Consider the following 26,510-nt stretch of genomic DNA (forward strand, 5'->3'; position numbering starts at 1 on the left):
ACCTGCTTCCCTCTGTGCACTTTCTGTTTCCTGTAGGAAGGTCTTTGGCTGCGATACAGCCTGGTAGGTACCATCTTGTTGATAGGATGTCATTTGATATTTAAATAAACTTGTGTTTCTGCAGTGTGTTGCTCTGTGAGTAATGACTATAAGTTGGTACTACTTTTTGTTGTCACCTGTGAAGACTCGGAAATCAAGAAAAACACCTTGTAGGCCAATCAGAAAAAGCAGATGTAACAGTTCAGCATTAAGAGATGCTGAAGGTCATCTTACTGTTTATTGCATTTATAGCTAATAAAAATGATGTGATGATAGTGATCATCCTTTTAAAAAACCAAGAAGTCAAAGTTTTGAAGTTTAGGCAAGTATTACCAAATGTTAACTTTGCAAATTTGAATGAATCACCCGTGCTGTCAAAAAGATAACACACAAAATCAATAGCATCAAATAAAAATCTACAGAACTGTCGTCTTTCATCAAATGTTTTACGTTTTTTCTATAAATAAGACTATATATATTGATTCTTTGGGTATGGAGGGTAGTGAAGTGGATAGGAGGTAATTAAAAGCATAACTCTCAGGAACTTGTGAAGGTAATTTTCTGTTTTGTAGACAGAACTGACAAAATGATGAAAGTTGTTAGCTCCAACATGACAGAAATATTGCACGATTATACGGTACAGGGTTATAACATGCTGAAAGTTCTGTTCAAATAACAGCTATTTAACAGAGCTTTTAACTAAGTTTGAAATATTTAAAATATGAGTTGACTACTTCTGACATGGCTGATGTTCACAGCTTTTTGATTTTTCTATGTCCTTTTCAATAGTAATCTACCTTACTATTTGGAGCAATTAGGTTTTAGAAATTTGTTGAGAACAGAATCAAAAAAATAATGCAAATCTTTGATATAACAGATGTATGAACGCTTCAGTTTTGCAGATTTCTTCAATTACATCTGTTATTAATATCAAATGAGATAAAACTAAATTTTTCAACGCCACTTCCTAATTTATCACTTTGTGTATTTTTTTATTAAAATTATTATTCTAGTCTAAATTCTTCATAATTTATATACTCCTAACATAAATATGCATACTCTTACAATATGGTTCTAACAGGTAAACTGTTTGATCAGACATTTGGTAGACATCTTACTATTTTAAGGAAAGGAGCTGTATAGTTTAGGACATGCTGTGAATTAAAATGACAGTATGTTATGGATATAAATACCTCTGTGCTCCTCCAATCTTGCACAGTTAGATGCCTCCTCTAATAGGACCACTCCCATTGCAGCCATGTCAGGAGAGCCCTCACAGGGGTGCTGCACACACTTCATTAAACCACTTCTCCTTACTGCCTAATGTAATGCAGTTATGGTTAGCCTAGCTACTTCCACACCTGCAAAAACAATGATTTTTTTTTTTTTTTTTTTTTTTTTTGTACTCGAGACTATGTAGTTATGGTGGAATTCTGTAGTTACCCAGAATTAAAGAAGTCATGGCCTTGCTTAGATCCATGCTTTTACAGGAATACTATTACTTATCTTCTAGCACTATTTAAACCTTATTTATATCTTTCAGACACAAGTTCTATTGATTTCAAAATAGCTTCAAGCTATTGATAATTTCAGATAAAGACCTGAATATTATGAGGATATTGTAAGTATTCTGAAATAATTATAAAATAAGGAAATTATATATTAATGATATGCCCCCTGGAATTGGAATCAGCTTGATGTATAGAAGTGGGCAGGTACACAGGTGTTGAGAGGTGGTCTTTCTACAGTGTATGTTATGACTGTATTTAGGACATGTTAATTTTTTTTATCTTAAAATTATGTAAAACTTTTTATGGTATGCAGGAAGAATTTATAGATACTCCAGAGCAGAATACATGTTCTCAAGATTATTACATATATGTTAAGTCTTCCAGTTGTAAATTGTCTATGTGGTTGAACTGTTACTGGCAGAAGCTTTTGTGGTATTTTTAACAAAATACTTTTCATTGGAGATTTCCACTGTATTGACACCAAATTTGAGATAAAATTTATTTGAGATAAAATTGCTGTGGAGAAGACTTCCCATGCAGGGCAGAATTCCTGCTTTAAAAAGATGCAGTAGCAAGGGAGAAGAAATAGGAGCCTTGAGCCACCATGTTCAGTTCCATTTAGTTATGGCACTCATCTAGTATTGCAGAGCTTAAGGCATGAACCTGGGCTTCCCATGTAGATACTTCAGTCTCCCTTTATTTCTGTATTTCTCCTTCGTAATGTCATGCTGCTCTACATATATGTAGTTTTATATACTAATTGTCACACCGGATAATGTGGTAGCAGATTCAAGCATTCAGCTTAAGTGTTTGCAGTCCAGTGGTCTTATTTCCATCAAGGAAGGGCTACTTCAGCTGATCCTGAAGAAACCTGAAAAAAGTCTTGATCTCACACACATACACCCTGAACCATTAGATTTAGTCAAACCTTGCATCAGGTTGTCATTGAAGGGATCTGGTAGGTTAATATTTCATCTCTTTATGTAGTAATAAATTCAGTTAATTACTCATTCACACACCAAATAGATTCTAAAACTCAGTCACTTGTGAACTGTCAAAATGAATAGTGATGATTTCAAATATACTGCCAGTCATTTCTCCTGACGGGGATAATTTCCTGTAATCTTTTGTACTGCAGTCTTACCTGAATTTCAGTTTTCTTAAAGGTAATACCACTATCAATGAATCTGTATGATCTGTAAGTTTCCTGGTTATCTGTATCTTTCTATATATAGATATCTGTACATCTATACATAGTTAAGTTTATGCAAAGTAAAGCTACCGAGGTTATTTTAAGCACTATAATATGCTAATGATATTCACATTTATTTTAGAAAGCATGTTTACATGTAGAAGATGAAGATTTGCATTGCTGATGTTTTATTAGATGCAATGTAGTGTATAAGGTTAATGTATTGTGTATAGTCTCACAGTTTAACGTCCTGATGCTTAAATTTCAAACTTTGTAATTTGGAGGTGAAAGTAGAAATTACTTTAGATTTTAAATAAAATATAACATTTGGATCATTTGTGTGTCTCAATGAAATATATTTTTAGAGAGAAAAACTTGTCCTTTCCTACAACTAAGTCATTAATCCTTATACCATAGAAGGCTTTCTTAACCAAAAAAAAAAAAAAAAAAAAAGATTATGTTATGAAAATGCCAGGCAAATGCACAAACACTTTTGGGGAATTTGGCCTGTCAGTACAAAGGTATTTTTGCATTCTGGTTTTTAATGTATTTATTGCAGCTTAAAGCTTTTCCTGTTCATTAAATCTTACTAGGCAGAACTTGATGACTTTCTATACTTTCTAATAAGTAGGGAGATTCCATTTTAAAATGTTGTAATGTGTATATATCAAGCTAGTAGACCACAATCAGTTTTAGAACCAAGTGGAAATTAGATTTTCCTTCTAGGTAGGGAGTTTTTTCATGTGAAATATTTTTCTTATTCTACTTTTTCCAAAAGTGTCCTCCTTAACCTATTAAGCATTTCATTTAAAAATTATAATAATAATAGTTCAATGGTGACATTTAATTTTTATTACATAAACAATAAATTTAATCTTTTTGAAATAAAAAATATTCAATAATATTGAATTATTTTACTGTAGAATTGATTCATCCCTACAGTAAATACAGCCCTATACACTGGAATAAATTATTATGCAGTTAAAAAGCATCACAGTACATGAGTACAAAGAGATTAGTTAAGGTTACCTATCTTTATTTTGGCTTTTCCTAACTTTTTATATTTTCTCAAATACTGTTTTCATGATACGGAATTTACATTAGTTAGTTTAGTTAATGATGATCAAAAAAGTACATGCAGTATCCATTTAAAATATTGCATCCCTAAGATATTTACTCTTCATTTCATATTTTATTGGGGCTTTATATTAAAACTGGTAAAATATATTTCTTTTATACATTTGACTTTTAAACCTTGTGTGTACAGAATTTCCTTTGGATTATCAGAGCAAATGAAAATAAATGTTCAGCTTCATGTCTTAACTAAAAATGCAAATTTTGTATGTCATGGCTTATTTCAAAGATATGGTTAGTATTTCAGTGATGTATGTTACAGAGCTTGTAACCTGTATTGTATTGCTGTATTTGTGCCAGAAACAAGTTTAAAATGGGACTTGGAGCAAATATGTTTGCCTTTAATGTGGTACTTGTGCAAATATTTTATAAAACTAGCATTAGTAATGAGCAGGACATTAATAATTAGAATAATTGGTACCAGTAATAATCAGAATTTGTGTTCCAATTTCAGATTCCCATAGCCATTCTTTTTTCTTTTGCTTACTATGTCTCCAGAAAACTCCCAATGGTTTTTGTAACATGGTTCCACAGAACACAGTTCCATGTTGATACTGCGTTTCACTCACCAAAAGGCAGCAGCATCAATTTATCCCATAATGGATAATAAGCAAACTCTGAACTTCAGGTGTATCTGAAAGGGTTAGAAAATAGTGCTTATGTGGCTAGGAAACATTGCTTCAGCATCTCAAGGAATGCTCCTCTAACTTCATGATTGGAAAGAGTATCTGTGTTTCCATTCAGAACAGAGATGAGTTGAAAGAGCCTAAAAACCAAAAGTTTAACAAAATACAGACACTGGAAGTGGAAACTAGACAAATTCAGTGTAGAAATAAATGCAATGTAGTTAACTGACAAAGTGAGGCACTGAAACAATTTACCAAAGGTAGATTTTTCCATCCCTAGCTACTTCAAAATTAAGGCTGGACAATTTTTTTCCCCAAAGGAATATGGACCAGTTCAAACAATTTTAGAAAAGGCTGGTGTTTTCAGAAACTCTGCTTTAGATGGTCATAGCAATACTTTCTGGCCTTATAATGCACAACTATGAATTTCATAATAAAAAGATTACAATAATTACAAAACTTAAATAAATCAAAAGTGAGTCCATTCACCATGTTTCCATGAGACTTTGCTTGTGTTTATGGAAATCTTAATTTTAATTCTGCCTGGGCTTGTTTGTTCTCAACAGGTCTCATGTACACTATATGAGGATTGAATGAAAGGAATCAAAGACTGTAGTAGGTTATTACTGATATTGCAGGCATTATTATTGCAAATATCAGCAGAAAGGCTTATTATCAAGGAATTGACTTACTAAGTCTTTCTCTTGAGTGCACTTATGTCTCTTATGTTATAGCTTTGGCCTCAGGCAGCATATGATCCTATCAACAGCACACATATGCGCAGACCATAGAGTTCAAATATTTAAAGGGACATCATCAACTTGAGAATGTTTGAGTGGAAAATCTTGTACTTGCTGTTATTTAAAGTTAAAAGTTTTGGAATGGAAAGGGTATACATACACCTCATTTTTTAGCTTCACTTTTTGTACACTGTAATGTGTGAATAGTTTATTTAATTTTGTTGATGGCAAACACTCCTCCTAGTGCATCATGTAGCAACAGCAAAGCTTAAGAGAAATACACAAACCCAGCAATGGTAGAGAGAGACAGGGTGAGACTCCTGTGCCTGTGTAAGGCCCATCAACATAACAGGGTGCAAACAGATTTGTGCTCCTCTACCCATATTCAGAACTGAAGAGGTCCAACCTGGAAGTTGACAAGTGTCCCTTTAAGTAGTGCACATAGTCGTAGTGGTATAGCTGTTTAGTGGTTTCTTTATAATCCTTAAATTGTGTTTGTACACGTATTAATATTTCAGAAGTTCTATCAAAAAGTAGTTTAATAGCAATTGATGAGTAGACTTTTTACTGTTTTTATAATAAAGTTTTTTTAAAAAAATCTCAATTTCAAAGGAATTCAAAGTAAAACGTATCTAGTAGCCTTTCTTACTAAATGTGTGCTTACTGAAATCTATAAAAGAAAAGATGCAGCCACAACATGTCACATACACTATCCTTTCAAGGTGGAAAACACTGTGTTTCACAGGGTGTATAATCACTTTAAGAAGCCTTGGTGTGTATGAACTTCACTCCCCTATTTTAGCAGCAGTTCTCCATCAGTTTGAATGATGCATGTAATTTTTGTGAGGACTCCAATACACTGTCTATTCTCTTGTCTGATTCAGCTGTTTCTTCTCTTCACTTACACTCTGCCATATGATAAAAATGTTATTACATGCTGTCCCAAGGTGACTGTATTGTAATGCCTATTTCTGCTGATCTTAAAACAATTTTCCTTGTTATGGCAGCACTCCTTATGGAATTCAAATGTCTTAGATGTTATAGTTGCTTTTTATAAAAAGCATGTGACTTGTTTCACGGCTCGCTTCATTTAACACAGTGAACTAAATAAAATAGTCCTAATCGATTGAAGAGAGAGAATGTGTTTTTGCATGGACATGGTAGAAGTTTACTTGCACTGATGTTTTTGTATGCCAGGTGTCAAGGTGTCATCTGGTTACATGAAGCATGCTTCCTCTGAGTGTTTTAGTTTGAAATAAACTACAATATTAACTTTTTTAGTTAATATGTAACCTTCAATAGAGGCACCTAGTAGTATGTCTGAAATATTTTTTTTAAATTATGTTTAGAAATACTTATAGTGCAAAGCTATTGCTGAATAGTATGCTGTTATGAAAATAGACTGCATTTTGTGTAAAATTATGTTTCTTACCCATTTTTGGTAAATTAATTTCTTAAGAAGTCAAGAAAAACTTTTACATTTTTTAGCTGAAATTTCCAAGATTTGTGGTTTGTATTAAACATGTAGTTCCTTAGTTTTGCACCTAACAAAGTGGCCTGATTAGTCAAGGCAGCTTGCAGAGTCAGGAACAATAATGGGGACTCAAAATTATTGAAAAAATGGGCACTTATTTATGTGTCTAGCTTCTTCAAAAATGGGCACTTATTTATGTGTCTAGCAACTTCAGAAACACTGACCTAGTTTCTGAGGGTAGTTTTAAGACAAAGGTGAAGTAAACATTACATCTTGGTACATATTTCTACTGTTTTGTTTGGGCAGACCAAGAACAGTACTTTATATATAAAGCCCTTTAGCCAAAAAAACCCCAAAAACCCCAAGAAAACACCAAAAACTCCTCTCCTTCCTGTCTTTCAGGTTCCAGTTTTCTTAGTCTTAGTTCAAGGCAATTTATAAAACAATCAAGACTGAGAAGTATTTAGTTTTCTGTGGTTTACTTGGGTCTACTGAAGTTTATAGCTATGGTGTTTATTCATTTTAACCCTTCTTGGCTTGATCTGATAGTGAAGTCATAATGTCATTAATGCCTGTTTCAATTGCTGTTAGTGTAATGATGAAAATACTTTATGACTTTTGTACTAGATCAAACAGAAGGAAAAATGGATTATTTAATCATGTTACAGCATGGTACATCTTTCTAACTACAAGCAATAAAGACTAGGGAACAGTCCATGAAAATTGAGTAGCATCTTTCTCAATTGGGTGTGTTTACATTTGTATAGCATTTTAAATCTTTAAGCACCATGGAAGTAAAGAATTACATTAGGAGTGACAGAGTTTTATGTAATCTTGAAGCCTCGTTTTCTGAGTTACTGAAAACATGTGCCATTCATTAAAATCCTATCATTTGCATATATTAGAATTTACATATAGGAAAACTGTTAGTACAAACCTACTAAAATTTTCTAGGTGGAATAATATGGTGCCTACTATTGAAAGTGTCACTTTTCTGCCTTGTCATCCATTGTGTTATATAGAAGTACAGAAAAAAGTGAGCCTGATTTGTTCTCCTTTGTAGAGCCAGGCCGAGGCCCACTACAAAGGAAGTAAACATGCCAAGAAGGTCAAAGCACTAGAGGCAACGAAAAATAAACCCAAAGTTGGTTCTTCCAAGGACAGCGCAAAGGCTAACACAAGCTGCTCCACCACGCCAGTCACAGCCAACATCTCTGACAAATCAGGTCAATGAAAACTTTTTGTTCTATGCATTCTTTATTTTCTCCTTTTTTTGGTGTTTGTACGAGAGAATCTGGTTGCATGACAGTGATCCATGAATTGTGTTTTCTAAACTATTTACTGTGCTCTCTTGGTTTTGGTATTATCAAAGTGCTTTTTCACATCTGTGAAACATCTGGTGTCCCTGAATGCTAAAGTCAATTTTTTTTTAAACTTGTGAATTTACTCTTATAAAGTATGGATGTTGTTCATATAACAATAATAATGGATGGATGTGGGTGGAGGGACAAGTCTGAGATGTATTTAGCTGAAGCACATGAAACCTTTGTAAGATTTTTTTTTTTTTCTTCTTTTCTTAGTAGGATAGTATTGCTAAAACAGGAAAACGTACCTACAGAAATGTAGTGAAGCCTCATGGCACGGATATTTCCTGACTTCCACAGCTCATTAGTGCTTCAACATCACTTTCTTTTTTTTTTTTCCATATTGGTAATCTGAGGAAGATCAGTAACACTAATTGCAGTGGAGTTGCTTGAGTCTCTTTCTGCTCTGTCAGTGTTGTGTTACTGAATGAAACAGGAGAATTTCCTGAACTCACTGGCAGTGAAATGCTGTACTTGTTATCCAGGAGAAAGCACCTGCTGTGGGTTACCCAACTATTGGTCTAATAGACTGCTTCCGATAAATTTGCTTCTGCCTTGGTAACCATTTATTATTATCTTCACCAGAGCTGAAATTGATTCAGATGCTGCAAGGTGAATGACACGTTTTCTCACACACACACACACACAAAATTAATTCTATATCAGTAGCTATTTGTCATCCTCATCTCTTTACAGCAGCACCAAAACTGTCTTTGTCTGGTCCTTAGCAATGATGATGCATCCCAAATTTTGGGTTGCTTCACCTAGCAAATCACATTTTAGTTTTGAGAGAGATAACATGAATCCAAATAGCATTTTTAGGTAAATCACAGAATCATTCAGGTTGGAAAAGACCCTTGGGATCATCGAGTCCAACCATCAGCCCTACTCTACAAAGTTCTCCCCTATGCCATATCCCCCAACATCACATCCAAATGACCCTTAAACACATCCAGGGATGGTGACTCTACCACTTCCCTGGGCAGCCTTCCACTGTCTGACCACTCTTTCTGTGAAAAATTTTTTCCTAATGTCCAGTCTGAACCTCCCCTGTTGCAGTTTAAAGCCATTCCCTCTTGTTCTGTCATTCATTACCTGTGAGAAGAGACCAGCACCAACCTCTCTACAATGTCCTTTCAGGTAGTTGTAGAGAGTGATGAGGTCTCCCTTCAGCCTTCTCTTCCTCAAACTGAACAGTCCCAGCTCCTTCAGTCTCTCCTCATAGGATTTATTCTCCAGGCCCTTCACCAGCTTTGTTGCCCTCCTCTGCACTCGTTCCAGCACCTCAATATCTCTCTCGTATTGAGGTGCCCAAAACTGGACACAATACTCAACAAGCCACGTTAACTATAAACCAGCAGCAAACGACTGTTGATCTAAATAGAATGTGGACTATTGAATGGAAAGAAATTTAAAATATTTGATAAATATTTCACTCTCTGAAATACCAGAAGCAGCTTTGGTTAAAACAGCTTACTGCTCCAGTAAGAACTGTAAGAATTCAGACAACTGTTTAAGATACCAGTTAAAACTTTAGAGGATTTAACATGTTAAGAATGCAATCTGTGATAATGTAATTGTATAATGCCCTCCCCTGCCTATGCCAAAGACTGAGGGCCAAATAACAAAAGGTTCAGCATCTTTTACAGATTCCATCACCTTTTCCATAAGTCTGGATCTGTCTTGTGTTTTTTTGCCAGACTATGAGATGTGTCCCTGACTTAATTTTATTCTTTTCTGTGAAATGTACCTAAAATCATTCACACCTCTACATTCAGTTTTTGATAAAATAATTTAACCAATGACAAGGGAAACCCGCTCGTGATATTTTTATATTGCCCTGTTTTGACAGTGTGGTGTTTTATGCTATTAATTACTCCTCACAAATTAGACAGATTACCATCTGTGTCTGTTGGATTACACCACTGCAAGTGTTTCTACAGTACAAATAAATCACAGTGGTGATTTAGTTAAACACTTTCTTCCCGTTAGGAGAACAGTGGGATTCTCTGTGGAGGGGAGGCTCCTCAGAGCCTGTTACTGCTCTGCAGGAGATTGTGAATGGGATATTTGGGAGGACAAAAACCTGAACCTGGAATGGCAAATTCTCTGTATACGCAGGGAATGCTGGTTGCGGAGGTGGGGAAGGGCTTGGAGACTGGAGGTTTTACCAGCCTATAGACATGAGACCAAACATAATTTTTCCTAATTCAGTTATGCTTTCCCTTACAGAGGTGATAGTTCATCTGTTCTTTAATATATGTTTAGCTCTTTAACATAATGCTTACTGCAACTAGAGCAATCACCATGTTGCTTCTGGGAATCAGTGGCGGGTTTTTTTTTTGCTTTGGAGCAAATTAACTGATACATTTTTTCTGAATATTTTAACACAGCTTTCATCATCTGAGAAATGGATTATTGCTATGTATTAACTGTGTAGGTATATTTTAGTTTTCCTTAAAAGATTTCTAATACTAAGATTTTCAGTTCACATGTGTATTTATGGTCTTGGTTTTTTTATCCTGATTTCCAGAGGAAATGAGCCTTACGGTCACATCATCTGTCTTTATCTCTGTTATTCTCTGGCCCTGTCTTCACAATTTTGACTGTATTGCCTAGTGTAAAAAAAAAAAAAATATCATCGAGATGAAGAGGTTTTAATGAAGCTCCTATAAATTTGATGAAAATTGGCACCTGGGTAGAAGGGAAGCATTAAGGTCCATCCTGAGAGATGCTACCATGTGAGCTCTGTTTTGCTTGGCCTGCTGACTGGCCAGGCGCTATGTTGGTCTTCAGGACAGGGGATTTGAGAGTGTGTTTGAGTGGTGTAGGTCTGAAAAAATTGCATTAGAAGGACATAAGGTAGGGGCTACATGGAATCAAGGAAGAGAATTAAATTCCGCTGTTTGTGGAGCTGTTCAACATTGGAGAATTTCCTAAGTTCCTGAGAAATGTTCATCAAGAAATAAGTAATTCCTGGTGTCCTTTTCTTGAGTATGGAAGAGAAGAATGAGAAGCTAAACAGAGAAGACAGTTTTAAGTTCTTGTGTTCCTTTGTTACCTGCTGTACTTTAACTGGTATTAGTGCAGAATGGGTAGGGAGTATTGTAGTAAACTGATAAGCTGAATTTATTATTCTTTTATGTAGCTCTGCTAATAAAAGGACACAACAGACATGACTAGCAGCCTTTTAGATGTGCTGTCATTTTGAATGATCTGGAGCTCTCCAGACTGACCAGTTGCTATATATTGAACTAAAATGTCAAGTTAAGTTTGCTACAGACCCATGTCCTCTATGGGTCAGACGTGGCTTGAGATCCAAAACACTTACTTGTCAGAAGTCACTATTGTAGTAGTAACAGGAAAAATTATTTCACTGTTAGCTCAGCTTGTGTGATGAATCTATCAAAGGCAAAACCTAAATTCATCCAGTCCTTATTTTTCAAAACTTATGATGCAGTGGTCTCTCTACAGCTGTTCCTTTCAACTTTAGAAGTGTGACTACTGTTAGAGCTACAAAAGTTACATTAATCTAAGTTTTTTTGGGAAGTTTCCAGAAGAACGTATGCTCCTGCAGACAGAAGTGACCTAAGACAAAAAAGGGTGACTCTGAAACTCGGTCTAAGCATGACAATGCCCAAGTTGTGAGAGAGTGGTCTTCGCTGCTGACGTTAATAATACATTATGACTCAGAAATTACTTTTGTAAATTGATCGTTGGCAAACATGTAATGATAAAGCCCTAGTACCGTAATGCTGAGTTGGCTACAACCTTAGGTAAGTGGATATTGATGGGTTGGATAGCACAAATTTTGCATCCTAACATGATTAGACTAGTATGTGATCTTATTTTCTAAGTGCACAACTCCTCACCATTTAGAAAATACTTGTTTATTGGTACTTGCAAGTTCCTGTTCACTATTTCTGCAGACAGGAGGAAAATGCCACAGATGATGTATGATAAGGTGATTGTTCCCCTACCTCTTGTTGGGTCATGTCAGCTTGTCCTGATGGGTATTTGCAGATTGGAAGTGTCCAGAGGAGACCCTTTCATAACCTGTCTGCCACACAGTTTCTCTAAGCACCCAGGAAAAGTCTAGTAATGGCTATAGAACAGTTTCATACACTAGAAAATCACTACTGTGACACTGCAAGTTTTTTTGTAGCTGCTTTGAGACATGGTTACAGGACAGCAGTGTTAACAGCACTGGGAGATGCTCTTTCATGTGGAGCTGTGGTGAGTTGACTCTGGCTGGATGTCAGATGCCCACTAAAGCTGCTCTATCACTCCCCCTCCTCAGCTAGGCAGGGGAGAGAAAAATAGAATGAAAGGCTCTCGTGGGTCAAGAGATCACTCACTAGTTACCATCGTGGGCAAAAAAGACTCAACTTGGAGAAAAGTTAATTTACTATCAATCAAATCAGAGTAGGATAACAAGGAATAAAACCAAATCTTAAAACACCTTCCCCCCACTCCTCCCTTCTTCCTGAGCTCAACTTCACTCCTGATTTCTCTACCTCCTCCCTGCCAGTGGCGCAGGGGGACGAGGAATGGGGGTTGTGGTCAGGTCATCACACATTGTTTCTGCCGCTCCTTCCTCCTCAGGGGGAGGACTCCTCACACCCTTCCCCTGCTCCAGTGTGGGGTCCCTCCCACAGGAGACAGTCCTCCACAAGCCGCTCCAACGTGAGTCCTTCCCACAGGCTGCAGTTCTTCACAAACTGCTCCAGCGTGGGTCCCTCCCACAGGGTGCAGTCCTTCAGGAACAGGCTGCTCCAGGGTGGGTCCCCTGGGTGGTCACAAGTCCTGCCAGCAAACCTGCTCCAGCGTGGGCTCCTCTCTCCATGGGTCCACAGGTCCTGCCAGGAGCCTGCTCCAGTGTGGGCTTCCCACAGGGTCACAGCCTCCTTTGGGCACCCACCTGCTCTGGCATGGGGTCCTCCAGGGGCTGCAGGTGGGTCTCTGCTCCACCGTTAACCTCCATGGGTGCAGGGCACAGCTGCCTCACCATGGGCTGCACCACAGGCTGCAGGGGAATCTCTGCTCTGGCACCTGGAGCACCTCCTCCCCCTCCTTCTTCACTGACCTTGGTGTCCGCAGAGTTGTTTCTCTCACATATTCTCACTCCTCTCTCCAGCTGCAATTGCTGTTGCTCAGCTTTTTTGTCCCCCTCTTGTTAAATACGTTATCCCAGAGGCGCTACCACTGTTGCTGATGGGCTTTGCCTTGGCCAGTGGCGGGTTCATCTTGGAGCCAGCTGGCGTTGGCTCCATCAGACACAGGGGAAGCTTCTGACAGCTTCTCATAGAAGCCACCACTGTAGCCCCCCTGCTACCAAAACCTTGCCACGCAAACCCAATACAGGGGCAAAGATTCCCTTCCCTCCCTGTGGAAGCTCAGGATTTTCAGGATAGCTTTGCAAAGCATATGTGTATGGCATATATGTATGGCATTGCTTTAGAAAAGGGCAGGAGTAGCAACCAGTACATAACACAGTTTAGAATATTTAGAGTGTGTTTTAAATATAGCTCTGAGAATGCAATAGAAGACAGTGTCTGTGATCCAAGGTTAGCACAGTCTAGATGCTTACAGTGATGAGTCCTTTAGGAATGCATATGATAATAACTGGATTAAAATGTCACTGCTTACTTATCAAGTAAAGAGGAATTCTTTGATCATACTTCAAAATCAAAATAAATAGTTCAAAATTAAGCAGACAGATGATGTGGTATCACCTTCTTTGCATTTTGCTTTGATATAAAAATCAGGAAGTAAATGCAACTGTTTTAAACTACTCAAAATAGTCAAAACCAGGTTTCAGATCGTAAAAGTAAGGTCATTTTTTTTCTGTCTTTGATCCATTCAGTATATGCTCTATTTCCTTTGTGCCAGTGAGAGCTGTTTATGAAATGATAGGTATGGGCATTTCAAGTTCAGTCCTTATTCAAAGAAGAGCAGAAGGCTCTGCTACTTGGGGCTTAGGTACAGATAAACCTTTTGCATGCTCTATGAAAAATCCTTTTGTTCAGCTGGTACAGGAATAGGCAACACTACGCACCTAAGTAGGCCAAATGCTAGACCCTGTTTCAAATCCTGACCCCTCTTACTACTACTTTGTTCAGTAGCCATGTCTCAGGACAGCTCAACAAGCAATTCACAGGGTCATGGTGATGATACTCCAGTGTATGAGCAGTCCTGTGCGGATCTGCTGTGTACAGTGAGGACGGTAGGAAAGGCATGTGGCTGGGAGGTTGTTTGCCAGCTTCTTGACCCTAAGTGGGCCCTGTAAGACTTATTCCAGTCATTCCAGCTGTGTAACTAAAACCAGCTGGAGGTTGTTCTGAGGAACGTTGTCGTGCTAGAATGTGGTACAGTGTCTGACACCGAATGGGCTAGCTCACATTTTGAAAACAGCCTAGACATGTTGATGGACCTAATAAATGCCACTTGATGTCATGTAGACATATGGTAATTAGTTGGTTCATTAGACAGGACTGGCAACTCCAAGCTTTATCAGACTTTGACCCTGAGGTCTTTGTGGGTTTTAGTTCATTGAGGGCTTTCTATGGGTGCTTTGACAACAAAACTGAGTCTTTTTTTCCTTTTACTCCTGAAGTGGAGTGTGTTGAATCACATTTACTCAGGAAGATTACAATGGGTTGGATTTCTCCAGTGTCCCAATTACCAGTGCTGTTTATTCATCAACTACCAATGAGGTGTAACGTCCCAAGGGAGGGCTCAGTTCCTATTTCACAAGTCCACCATCAGGACACTCCCTTAGTCATGTTGCTTTCATTGCTTATTTTAAAAATCTTTCTGCCAGTACTTAAATTCTAAGCTTTTCCATATGCATCCCCGTACTTGAAGTAATCCTAGAAATGGTACCAGTTCTCTTAACAAAATCCCTTTTCACCTTAACATTTATTTTCATTTATCACCTTGTTTTCCACTCATGTTAAATGAATGGCTTGTTTACATAGCTCCAATAAACTTTTTTTCAGATGATCCTTCAGAAATAGCTAGAAGATAGAGACATACAGCCTCCACAGCTGAACTGTGGTATAACTGTTCTGAGGAATTCTAGGTTATTTGTCATACAGATACCATTATAAGAACCTCTAAGTTCAGAGTGTTTCTAGGGCATTTGTTCTTCAATCTTTTATTTCTTTGTTATGTACTGAAGTCATCTAGGCATCAAAATATGTTGTGACAAAGTTGAATATTGAGGGTGGGGCAGAGAGAGGGAGAGGCTCTAGGAAAGGAACATGACAAGGATGTGTTCGGCTTGCTGTCCCCCAATGTCAATGAGCCATATTTAGAGATTCTGTCTGTCTTATGCCCCTCAAAGATGCTTGTCGTTATGTCTAGCCTCCATCAAAAGCTACTCATGAGCCTCATCAGTTCTTCACATTTATGCTTACATAAAGAATTCTGCTGAAGTTATATGCTATAAAATAATCATACATCTGTGTTTATGTGTATTCAGATAGTGCCTGCTAAGCACAGGCATATTTCTGTTAGATAAAGGCATTAGTTTATGATCTACTGAGTAGTACATTCAATGAGATTAAGCCAGCAAGGAGAGTCATTTCAAGGACATCTTTTCATTAAACCCTCTGAGGATGGTAAGTTTTGTTCTCTTTTCATTCAGTGTTTTACAGTCATCTGAAGATCACTCTATACTGCTACCTGTTGAAACTCTGTCCCCAAAACAGAGATAAAGGCACAGTATAGAATTTACTGCTTGACCACAGTGCTTTTATAGATAATAATATAAAATAGAATTAATAAATCTCATAAATTTGTCAATACACTGTTGCAAGTACCATGCATGTATTTCCATGAACATTATATTATTGATATGTATTGATATGTAAAATACACTGTCAGTGGCACATTAAACATCTATTGGATTTGGTAGTAAATAGCCTCTGGGCATTTTCTGGTGGGTTATTTCAGCAGCTGTTTCAGAAAGTTGCTGTTTGGTTTATGATCATAGGATGATAGATTATCCAAAAGGATAATTAGCAAATCAAAGTCTGTTAACAGGAAATCATTATAATAGGTTGGATCTTTAAACACTTTCTTCCCTGTCACTGTTACTATTCATGCTTTTCAAAAGTGGATATTCAAGCCTCATCTTTCCACGTGTGTCTTACAACCTGAATGGAAGAGCAGTCATTCTGCATGTTTTGGTGTTGATAAACTCCTGAGAGCTCCTGGAAGTCTTCAGGAGTTTCTTCAGTCTGTCTATGATAATGCTAACTAGCATATATCAAATTCTGCACCTCTACTGAAAACTGATTATAGGTGCCATTAACTGAAAAATAAGCTCTGCAGCTGACACAATTACATTGATGAGCTGTTGCAATTCCTGTTCAAATTGAAAAAGGTCAATCTTTTCTTTCTTCAGTTATATCAATCAGAAATACAAGCAAGCAGGATTTTGTTTTGAAGAAATGGTAAGCTTTTTCTCCTGCAGTAATTTAAGCAGAAGCTCTGCATCAAAAATATATTGTAAGATGAAATAAGACTCTGTTTGGGTGCTCTGCTCTTGTGCCTGGGCATTCATGTGTCCTGTATCATTAAAACAGTATACCACTATTGCTTTTACTTATTCTAGTTGTAAAAACTGGAATTTCATTGCATATTTTTTCATTAGCATCCTTAAAATTATACAAAGTTTTTCTTTGAGGAGAGGTAAAGATAGGCATTGGGCCAAGCAAGAATGACTCTACTAATGTTGCTGGACAGTGGGAGCAGAGCCAGGGATGCTCTCAGCTACTGGGGTTTTTTTTAGCTAGATGCATGTGATCATTTAAATAATCCATTTATATACATTGAATCTTTCAGCAACCCTGTTATATTATGAAATAGGGCATCTATTTTTCTTGTTTGTTCTGCTAATGATGTGCCCATTGGATATCCAAAGATTTTTTGGAATAGGATGATAATGGAATGACAATAAGATGAATATGAAATAACAAAACTTACTAGCAAATATATGTATGTATATTTCCATAGAGGACATAATACCAGAGAAGTGGCACTACCAGAACTATTATGTATCACATCTTTCTTTACTCATCATTGTCTTTACAACATACTATTACAACAGTTCTTGAGTCTTCAGGTAAGGAAATGGAGAAGGGGAGAAAATGAGACAAAAACCAAGTAGCTGGCAAAAAAGAGAGTTGAGACTGAGATACCTCCAGTGTCACTCATCTGCTTTACAGTTTTCTATTAGGAAGAAAGATGATCCAGAAGTATCCTAAAAAATGAGGGTTATGTAATGAGATTTTATAAAATTGCAAATGAGAGAAATAAAATCTCCCCTTCTGTCACCTTAAGATAGTTACGATTTTGATGACGAACGACAGTATTATTTGCCGAAGAAAAAATTAATTTGTGAAGCAAGCTCTAGGTTTGTTTTTAGATGACTAATAAATTCAAATCAGTGGAAGTTCTCTATTTACGTAGGACTGAAATTAGCCCTTTAAATCCATTAGAATGGAAAACTCCCAAAAAAGACAGCTGCTGGTTTTGTTGTTTTTTTAATAAGCCTGGGAGGAGTAGCTTTATCTGTACCTAATACTTTCACAAAGCTTATGAACGAGATATATTGCTAAAGAAGTAAGGCTATTCTTTTGATGCCAGACGTCTAGTTTTCTCACATAATCAGAGAATAAATGACAGAATACTGATGATTACTCATACAATTGGTAGGTGAATGGAATTTGTCTGTGTCCAGTTGTGCCAAAGTTAAAGGTTGTGTCAAGTCTAAAATTTTAGTTAAATTTCCTCCTTTGCTCTCAGCGAATTTAGTCTCCAAATGTAGAAGAACAGGTCAGGCGCAGTGCTGTTGCTTCAGGATGCTTTGGATTTGCCCCTAAATGAGATAAATGTCCTAATTTTTTTTAACCTTTTTTTCTGGAAAAAGTGTACTTATGATTGGGGAATACAGTCTTGCTGGTGGCTGTTTTCAGTATTTCTCAGCAACTGAGTAAAGGAAAAGACCTCTGAGAGTACAAGCTGGTCTAGTGGTAACTTCCACACAATCAATAATGTAGCTTGATTTGGGGTTTTTTTGGTAAATGTTATTTTTACTCATACTTATCTTCGTTTTTGCAACATAAATGCAAGCAGCATTTAGAACACAAGGAAAAATGCGTGTTGCTAGGGGATGGCAGGCAATTGTGAGACCAGGAAGTTGTGAGTTGGTTTTGTTACAGAATTGTTCAGAGATGCTGAATCAAAACCAAAAGCAACAATATCCATCACTAGCACATCAGACATTTAAATAGGTCTTTTGAAAAATCTTCCTTTATCATCCTTCCACCATAACTCTACAGCTGCTGCGTTATTGACTTGGTATGAGAAATATGCTGCGTTTCCTATAGTATAAAGAAGTAGTAGTATGCTACATTTCTTATAGTATATAGTATTGTATACATACAACCAATAGGTTACATATTATTTCCTTATTGTTTTCAAGGAGAGTGAAAATATTTTGGTGTCTGTTAGACAAGTTATATTTGAAATGCAATTTACTGGTCAAATCTTGAGGGCAGTCCTCAGGCAAACATGCCACAGAAATCAGTGAGAATGCACAATTATAGATGTCATTTAACTGAAATGAAGGTGTTTCAAAGTTAACTTCAGTGGCAGTTCTGCTTGGGCAAGTACTGTGTAAGTAGTTCAGACACAGGCCCGCAAGAATGTACTTGCATGCAGATTGTCAGTTCTTCTTGATTCATTTATTTAGACACCCATAAATTTTGTATTGAGTTCCAAAGCACTTTAGCGGCTCTGGGTAGAGTTTTAAGATTTTTTTTTTTTTCACAAACGGCAAGTGAAGTGTGTTTCTAGTAATATATTTCAGATTCATAGATGAAGGAGGCAGTGTTATTTTTATAGTTGAGGAGATGAACCAAGACATTTTTAAGCAGAAGCGAAGGATGTCTGGGCAGAATACAGTATGTTGTAATCTTTGAATGTTATTTTTCTAAGCATTCCTACATTATTAAAATGTTAAAAAGACAGTGCAGTACTATAGAAAGTTTGTGTTCCAGAACCTCTAAAATAAATGTGGCAGAGTCTGTAATGGGAGTATAAAATATGTACAAAATAATAGATGTCTGGTGTCAGAAAAAGGTAAGTTTAACCAGCAAAAATATTTATTTTCACCGAAATGAGTCACATTTTGTAATAACAGAACTTACATTATATTTCAAACTTTGCCCAAACCATATTATAGTTTTCTAACTCTTAAATTTTTCCATTCCAGCCAATACAGACTGTCATAGATCAGAAAAGATGAAAGGTTAAGGTAGATTTAAAGTAAATTTGCCTAGACATACAGCAACAGGACCCAGGCAGACCAAGCTGTTGGGATAGTCTCACTTTATGGGTACTTGTTAAATTAACATCCACCCTTGCTAGCCATGTGTTGTTATGTGTCTGCTGGTCAGATCCATATTGTTTGCAACTGTTGGCAGCATAGTGCTACTGATCTTGCTGAGTTTTATGAAAAAACATCTAGTGAAAGTTTTCCCAACCTTCTATAAACAGGAGTGTGATGTGTCACTGAGAAATTAGATATCAGCAGTGTACCCTAGGAAATTGCTCAGTATTTGTGTTTGTAGATGACCTGATCTTCTCCAGAACTAAGGCACTGCATTTACCATAGTTACCTGTTCACCATATTCAGTCTAAAAATTGTAAAAGGGGGGTGTGTGAATTGTAAAAATCTCTTTTCAAGGAAAAGAGAAGTCCAATATAACCTGCATTCTGTAAAATAGCAGAACTGAGGACAAGCAGGTGAAATGGAGACACAACACAAGCTGCCTCAGGTGAGTCTTGGAAGTTACTTTGCTTGCTCCAGACATAGTCCGTACACTCCTCCATTTTGGCTAACAGTGCAGAATCAACCCTTCTTCTTGTTCCTCTTCTTTTGCATGGAGAAATTGTGTTGTGTTGAAACATTAAATAAGAGATGTTTGAAATATGAATGCCCCCCCCCCCCCTTTTCTTTTTCTTCCCTCCCCGGTGACTGCACCCAGATTTTTCTTTATCTTGATTAGTAAACCAGATCTAAAACACCAGCCAACCAACCAAAACGAATTCCCCCAGAATCCCCGACTATACAAGGAACTGACTAAAAATCATAGGTGTTATAGTGGGATCATCTCAGACACCCAAGTAATTGGAGCAGCAGGCACTCTGTTCAGGAAGGTATACAAATAGGTACAGAAATAGATTTTGCAGGGCAAGATTTTACAGTTGCAGAACTGTGTGTACTTCTGAATATTTTCTAATTCTCATCAGCCTGCTTTCATAAAAATTAAACCCATCCAGAATTTCAAAAGCAAACCTTTATAACATTACATCTTTAGTCTGATCAGTTGCAAATAATTTTTTACTCTGAAAAAATGACAAGTTCTTTTGTAAGAAAATTCCCTGGAGTCTTTGGTATGCCAAATGAGAAATAAAATATCTAAGAAATTAATTATCAACATCACTGTTGTACTATAGCCAAACAAGCTATACTTCTGAAATGAAAAAGATACTTTGGCTCAGCCTGTTGGAGAGTAGTGATGCAGTTAATCAAATAATCAGTCTAGCTACAGAGTTCACTCAATATTGCAGAGCCATCCAGACATTTCCTGATGTATCTTCAGTATCTCGAGAAAAAATGTTGTAGCTTATTTCAGTGCACATTTGTGTTTGAGATTAAAAGCTCTGTATTTATAGTTTCCGTTTGTTTCTCATTTTTGTATAGAAACAAAATTGGTTTTCTTTAGCATGTGTCAAACAGATTTATTTCATGTAACAACTTTTCATTATATAAAACCTATCCATTTTTCAGACGGGCCTGAAGGACAAGAAAAAACATTTTACAAAAGCTAGTGGTAATCAAAGGGTTAATGGATACGCTTTGCTGTCTGATTTGCATGTAGGTTTGCAGTGGAATTTTTCTAGAACAGAGCCCTACGGGTTTTTTAGCCTCATTTCTCAGTAGACTGCACAACTGGTGAGAAAGTAGGTATTTTGTCTGACAGCCATTAGAGTCTCATTATTCAGCAAATGTGGAGATAAAACAAAAAATATTTTGAAATCCCTTATCAAAGTTAGCTAACTCTGTCTTAATGAGTGTCAAGAAATAATCTAATGCTCTTTGTTGGTTTTTTTGAGTGATGCTGAGATGCAGGACAGAGTGATTACAAATGCTGTAAAGGCTGTGACCGCTAGTGACTTAATTGCTTTCTTGCTATTGTCTTTATGGCATATATTACTCATAGTGTTCATCTTTTTCTTCATAAAAAGGATAATTAATTGTGTAAGTGCATGCTTTATTCCTTTATAGCAGTGTGAGCCAGCAGAAGATAAGACTTTCTGTGAAGAGCAATGTTTTGAAACTTGCTTTTCTTACTGGAGCTACTGTCTGCCTTTCTATTCAGTAGCTTTTCTGCTAATATATTGAAGGAGGCCCTTTTTGTCCTTCTATTAATTCAGTCATTGATCATCTTCTCCCTCCATATCTTATTTCAGGTCAAAGAGAGATAGACAGCAACTACTGTTTTCAGTAGTTGTGGGTGTTCTCTCTCTGCCCCAGACCTGTGTTCCAGGATAAATCCTAGGGTTTGTTTAGGCAGTCCTTCAAGTACAGTGTGACTAAATAAATTTTTCCCACCTTGATTTTATTTTGTCATAGTTTCTTAACATCTCCCTTAATTGCTTTCAGCCAGGGTTGTAACCTCTTTGATTGTGATCTGTCTACTTCCATGTTTTTGTTTTAAATGCTGCAAATTTTGTTACAGTATTTCTGTGGTACAGCTAAAGCTACTGATTTTTCTCTCTCCAAAATCAAGTCCTTCACTTTCAAAACTCTTTATACCTTTGTATGTCTTCTATAATGTCTTTTTCAAGATGCTGACTTGCACCTACCACCCATCAGCCATTGAAACCATCTTCCCAAACAGCTTTCCACTTTTCCTGGTCCAATTTGTGAAGAGCTCCCTGCAAACAGTTGCCAAACTTAACTTCTGTTACTCTCACCTCCTGAAAATTTCTCTTTCTCTGTGATGGATTGAAAAGCAGAAAAAAGTTTGTGTGAAGTTTCGCTGCCACAGCGGTGCCTGTGTTGGGGATGGGTTGTTCTGTCTCTTTTGTGATTTCATACCTGTCTGTCTGCAGCAGTGATCTCTGCTCTTAAACTGAAAATTGCTTCATCTGGGGACCACCTTATTGTTCTGTGTGAAGAAACCTTAGAACAGCAAGGTCAAATGATAGATTTGAATAATATCAACTAACTTGCCTCTCTTCAACATTGTCAATGGGCATGTTTTATAAAGAAGTGTAGGAAGAAAAAAATGTAGTGGGAAATAAGTGTCACTCTTTATGTCAGATGTGCCAAGCATCTATCATGTCAAATTTTAACTTAGAATTTTATTTTTCAATAAACATCTTTTTACTTTGTGTTTACTGATGCCAATTTAGCTACAGTGATAAGCTTTTCAGCTAAATTTCTTGGATTGTATATGGCTGTAATTAATGCAACTGATTTTACCTTTGCTACACAGTTGATGAGGGAAAGAGTGTTTATACAATAGTCTGACAATCTGATTGATTTCCTCTTCCCGTTCTGTAATCACTGTATGCTTCAAAGGTTGTTTAATGCAGCCCAATATTCATAGGCATATTTGAAGCTGTTGAAATTACAGGGAGAACCTGGAAATCTGTTTCACTCAGTACAGCTCTACTGCTTTGGGAGATATGCTTGCTTTACCTCAAAGTTTCGGTTACCCTCCTAAACCAACACTTCAAACTAATACCAGTTCCCTGTAACACAACTTATGTGAAATCAAGACTATCATGAGACAATCTTTGCACCACATTTCTAGTAACCCATAAATAAAACATAAACTCTTCCTTTCAGAAATCACTTTTGGGTTTAGTTACGATAGGAAGTGGCATAGACGGAAATTAATTGAAGGCGTTCAGGGTCATCAAGCTGTCCATGCTTTAAAAAGTCATTCTTTCAGTAGTGATGTGGTATTGTGACATCCCACTGTAAACAAGGCTGATCGCACCAAAGGATATGCACCTAACGATGCATCAGTTCTGCTCACCAGTTGCATGGGCTTGATAACCACGCAGTGATCAAGTTACACAGTAAATTATTTTGTTGCTGTGTTTCTCCTAATGTAGCTGGTTTAGGCTGGAAATGCCGTTGGAAATTGCATGGCTCTTTCCTTCGGGTTTTTCAAGAAGAAAAGGAGCACAAGTATTTACTATTTTCTTACCTTTATGAAGGAGAATAAAAAATACCTAGACTGCCGAAAATAGTTTTTCCATTATGCTATTTTCTAAGCAGTTCTGTTGTGAGAGCAGGTGGGAGAATTATAAAAACAAATCTCCATTTCTAGGATGGGAAATGAGCAAATCTCTCAAAAGAGCTTTGGTGTGGGGTTGTCTAGAGCAGCAGTGGCCATTTTGCAATGTCTGTGCTGCCCTTACATTGTAAGTATTTTGTGTGTGGCTGCTGTTCAGTGCCTGCAGCTGGGGGATGCAGTGAAGGACCTGGCACAAGGAGAGGTGCGAAGCTGAAGCCTGGCAGTGGGTGGTTATAAGCGTGGCATGGTCTCTTCCCGGTGGGGAGCTGCCTCCATTGCAGCCAGTGCCGCTCTGGGAGACTGTTTGTTCTCTGTCCTGGATCCTTGTCTGTCTGTGTGCTCAGCCTTCGGCACAAGTCGTGGGTAATAGTCCCAGCTTCTGGCAGAGGAGAGGCGCAGACAGGTATAAAGCTATACTTTTTATCACATGCACACACACACAAAATATCTGTTTTCAGTAACTGAAATATTATTTCTTCTGTTACTGTCACAGTAAGAGCAGGTTTATTTATTTATTACAGACAAGCAGAAAATGTACGTGACTGTTTAGTAAGGGGTATTAGGATCATAGCAGAACTCTGTATCTAAAAGCATATGTGTTGGAAAGTGCTCCTGCAAATGTATCACATGTATCATCTTTACCTTGGATAATCTTTTAATTTCAATTGCTATCTGCACAAGTTGCTGCAGAACAGAAGTTTATTGCAAAGTTATGTTTTGCATATCTTCAGTGATAAAACTGTGCAGATAGGCATGTTGTGAGATATAAGTAGCAATGATACAGAAAACCTTTATCATTTGAATTGCTAGATTTATAATGAGTTTTAGAATTCTCCTGGTTTTATTTTTATTAAGAATCTCAATTCTGAATTAAGGATCTGAATTTTAAGTTACCTTCCTATTGAAAATAGAATGTATATTTTCATCATGAAGTCCAAATTAGAACTTCTGAGATGCACCAAAATCATCACTCTCACTCAAAAAGAAAAAAAGGTATTTCCTAGCTGTAGAAGGCAATACTTATCGTCATATTTTAGTATGGTAAGAGATCATTTTAAAATATAAATTTATAATGTGCAAATATATATATGTTATAAAATTGTAAACACTTCACACAAATGATAAAGTAAACCAAGTGAACTCTCTTAAAGGTACCTTATAAACCAAACTGCTTAATGGAGTGGTTAGGGGGATAAAAAAAATACATTCTTTTCATTTTCTGCATGGACTGCATTGACTAGTGGACTATCAGCCAGGGCAAAGAGTTCACATTCAATTGTTCACCAGGAAAGAAAGTAACTGAAGAGATGCAGGTTGAGTGTCAGAGGGGAAAAGTTTTATGGTAACATTTTTGCCCTTTTTTGAGATAATGCAAAACCCATTCACTTAACTGGACTAGGATTTCAGCATTGATGGGTAGGTTTTACAGATTATGCTATAGCAACTGTAGTGAGAGGCACATGGCCTTCAAAGGTTGGTAAATCACTTCAGCTGGCCTTGCATTGGAACCTAGAACCTGTTAGATTTGAACCTGCCTGATGTTATCCTGTGCTGTGTCCTGACTTTGGTATGTACAGTTGAAATGAGGCAGTACTAATTAGATAAATAAGTCTTGAATTTTAACATGCGCTGACACAAACATAAGGCAAACAACCAGAAATATGTGAAAACAACTTCAAAGCAGAATTGAAACAATGTAAGTAGGCGACAAGAGCATTGATATTACTGAGCCTGAAGCAATACTTAATTAGCTCGCTTTATTTTTTTCCTTGGGCTCTATTTCAAAATAAATTCAGACTTCAGTAAGAACTTGAAATGAACCATTGATTTACTTCTCTGGAGTCTTGAGGAAAAGGGAGACTTAAAGGCAGGAATTTAACACAGATGAAATACGGCCTTCCTATGTGGAAAAAGAACACAGTCGGATACAGTACAACAGTACGGGTTAGATTTTAAATTAACCTCTTGCACATGAGTTACGATGTGAGCATTTCAACCTGACCCTGACTCAGGTTGAATCACAGCTACAGTTTTCTGGGAGGAGGTTGATACTGCCATGGTCTCCTGCTTCCAGCTGTGCTCTGCTGAGCTGTGCAGCAGAAGCCAATGCATCCCTGGTCCTGGGCAGCATGGACTCACTCATGCACGTGTTTGCCTCTGTTGGGCTCTGTGGGCTTGGCCCAGGTGGAGATCAGAGCAAATGTGAGCCTATTCTCAATAATACTTGCCTTCAGAAGTAGCAGGAGGACTATAATCCTACAGCTGCATCTAACCATCCACATGTATTTTATACAGTGATTACAGTCTGGAAGTATATATCTGCGTGCAGGCATTAACAGTTACATTTCTGATTTCTGCATGGAGATATTATTTGTTAGTTCTGTGGTATAAGTACAAATAAAAGAGTAGTCTTCTTCATGCTTTGTATATACACGCTATTTGCATTTTCTGTGCTTTGCACATTTGAATACTTGGCATTTCTGTCTCAAACATAAAACTGTAAGTAATGGTGTTTCGAATTCTGTGGATTGAAAACAATGAGCTGTTATCAAAAGCCCATTTAGAGAAGTGCAATTTTCTGATTTTAGAAGCCAGGAAAACCCAATTCTGGCCCCACTGCAGTGACAAATATGCACTTAGCTCCATGTACTTTCTGTGGGAGTTAAACTGTATAATAACCTTACAATTATGATCTTTGAAGATGTTCTGCATTAAGCATTCAGAATGGTGGCAGGAAACATTAATTCATAGAGGGGTGTATGTCTCTCCTTATACATCCCCATGGATGAAGAGCTTATTTGTGTCAGGAAGCTTTCCAAATGATGGAATTATTATGTGAACTGAGGTTCTTTCCAAAAGCTGCAATACTGGCAGAATTGAGCCCAGCTGGATGCTGGTAACTTCTCTTTCGTTTTCTAGAAGTTTTCTTGTTAGCTTGTTACGCATTATATACTCCAGAATTGCTTTGTATTATGAATAGTGAAAACACTGTAAATCTAGGGAATATTTTAAAAATTGGCATACCACATCAGCTG

The 26,510-nt window shown here is 37.1% G+C and overlaps 1 protein-coding gene across 6 annotated transcripts in view; it reads left to right on the forward strand.

The window, feature by feature from the left end:
* The window catches only part of ZNF385B (zinc finger protein 385B), a 172,612-nt gene that overhangs the window by 137,927 nt on the left and 8,175 nt on the right, over positions 1-26,510 (forward strand). For all 6 annotated transcript variants that reach the window (XM_074873067.1, XM_074873068.1, XM_074873066.1 and 3 more), the window contains one exon: positions 7,780-7,942. In XM_074873067.1, coding sequence (XP_074729168.1) covers positions 7,780-7,942 — 163 coding nt within the window. The remainder of the gene's footprint in view (positions 1-7,779; positions 7,943-26,510) is intronic.

The sequence above is a fragment of the Strix uralensis genome, chromosome 6 (genome assembly GCF_047716275.1).
Source record: "Strix uralensis isolate ZFMK-TIS-50842 chromosome 6, bStrUra1, whole genome shotgun sequence".
NCBI classification, from domain to species: Eukaryota; Metazoa; Chordata; class Aves; order Strigiformes; family Strigidae; genus Strix; species Strix uralensis.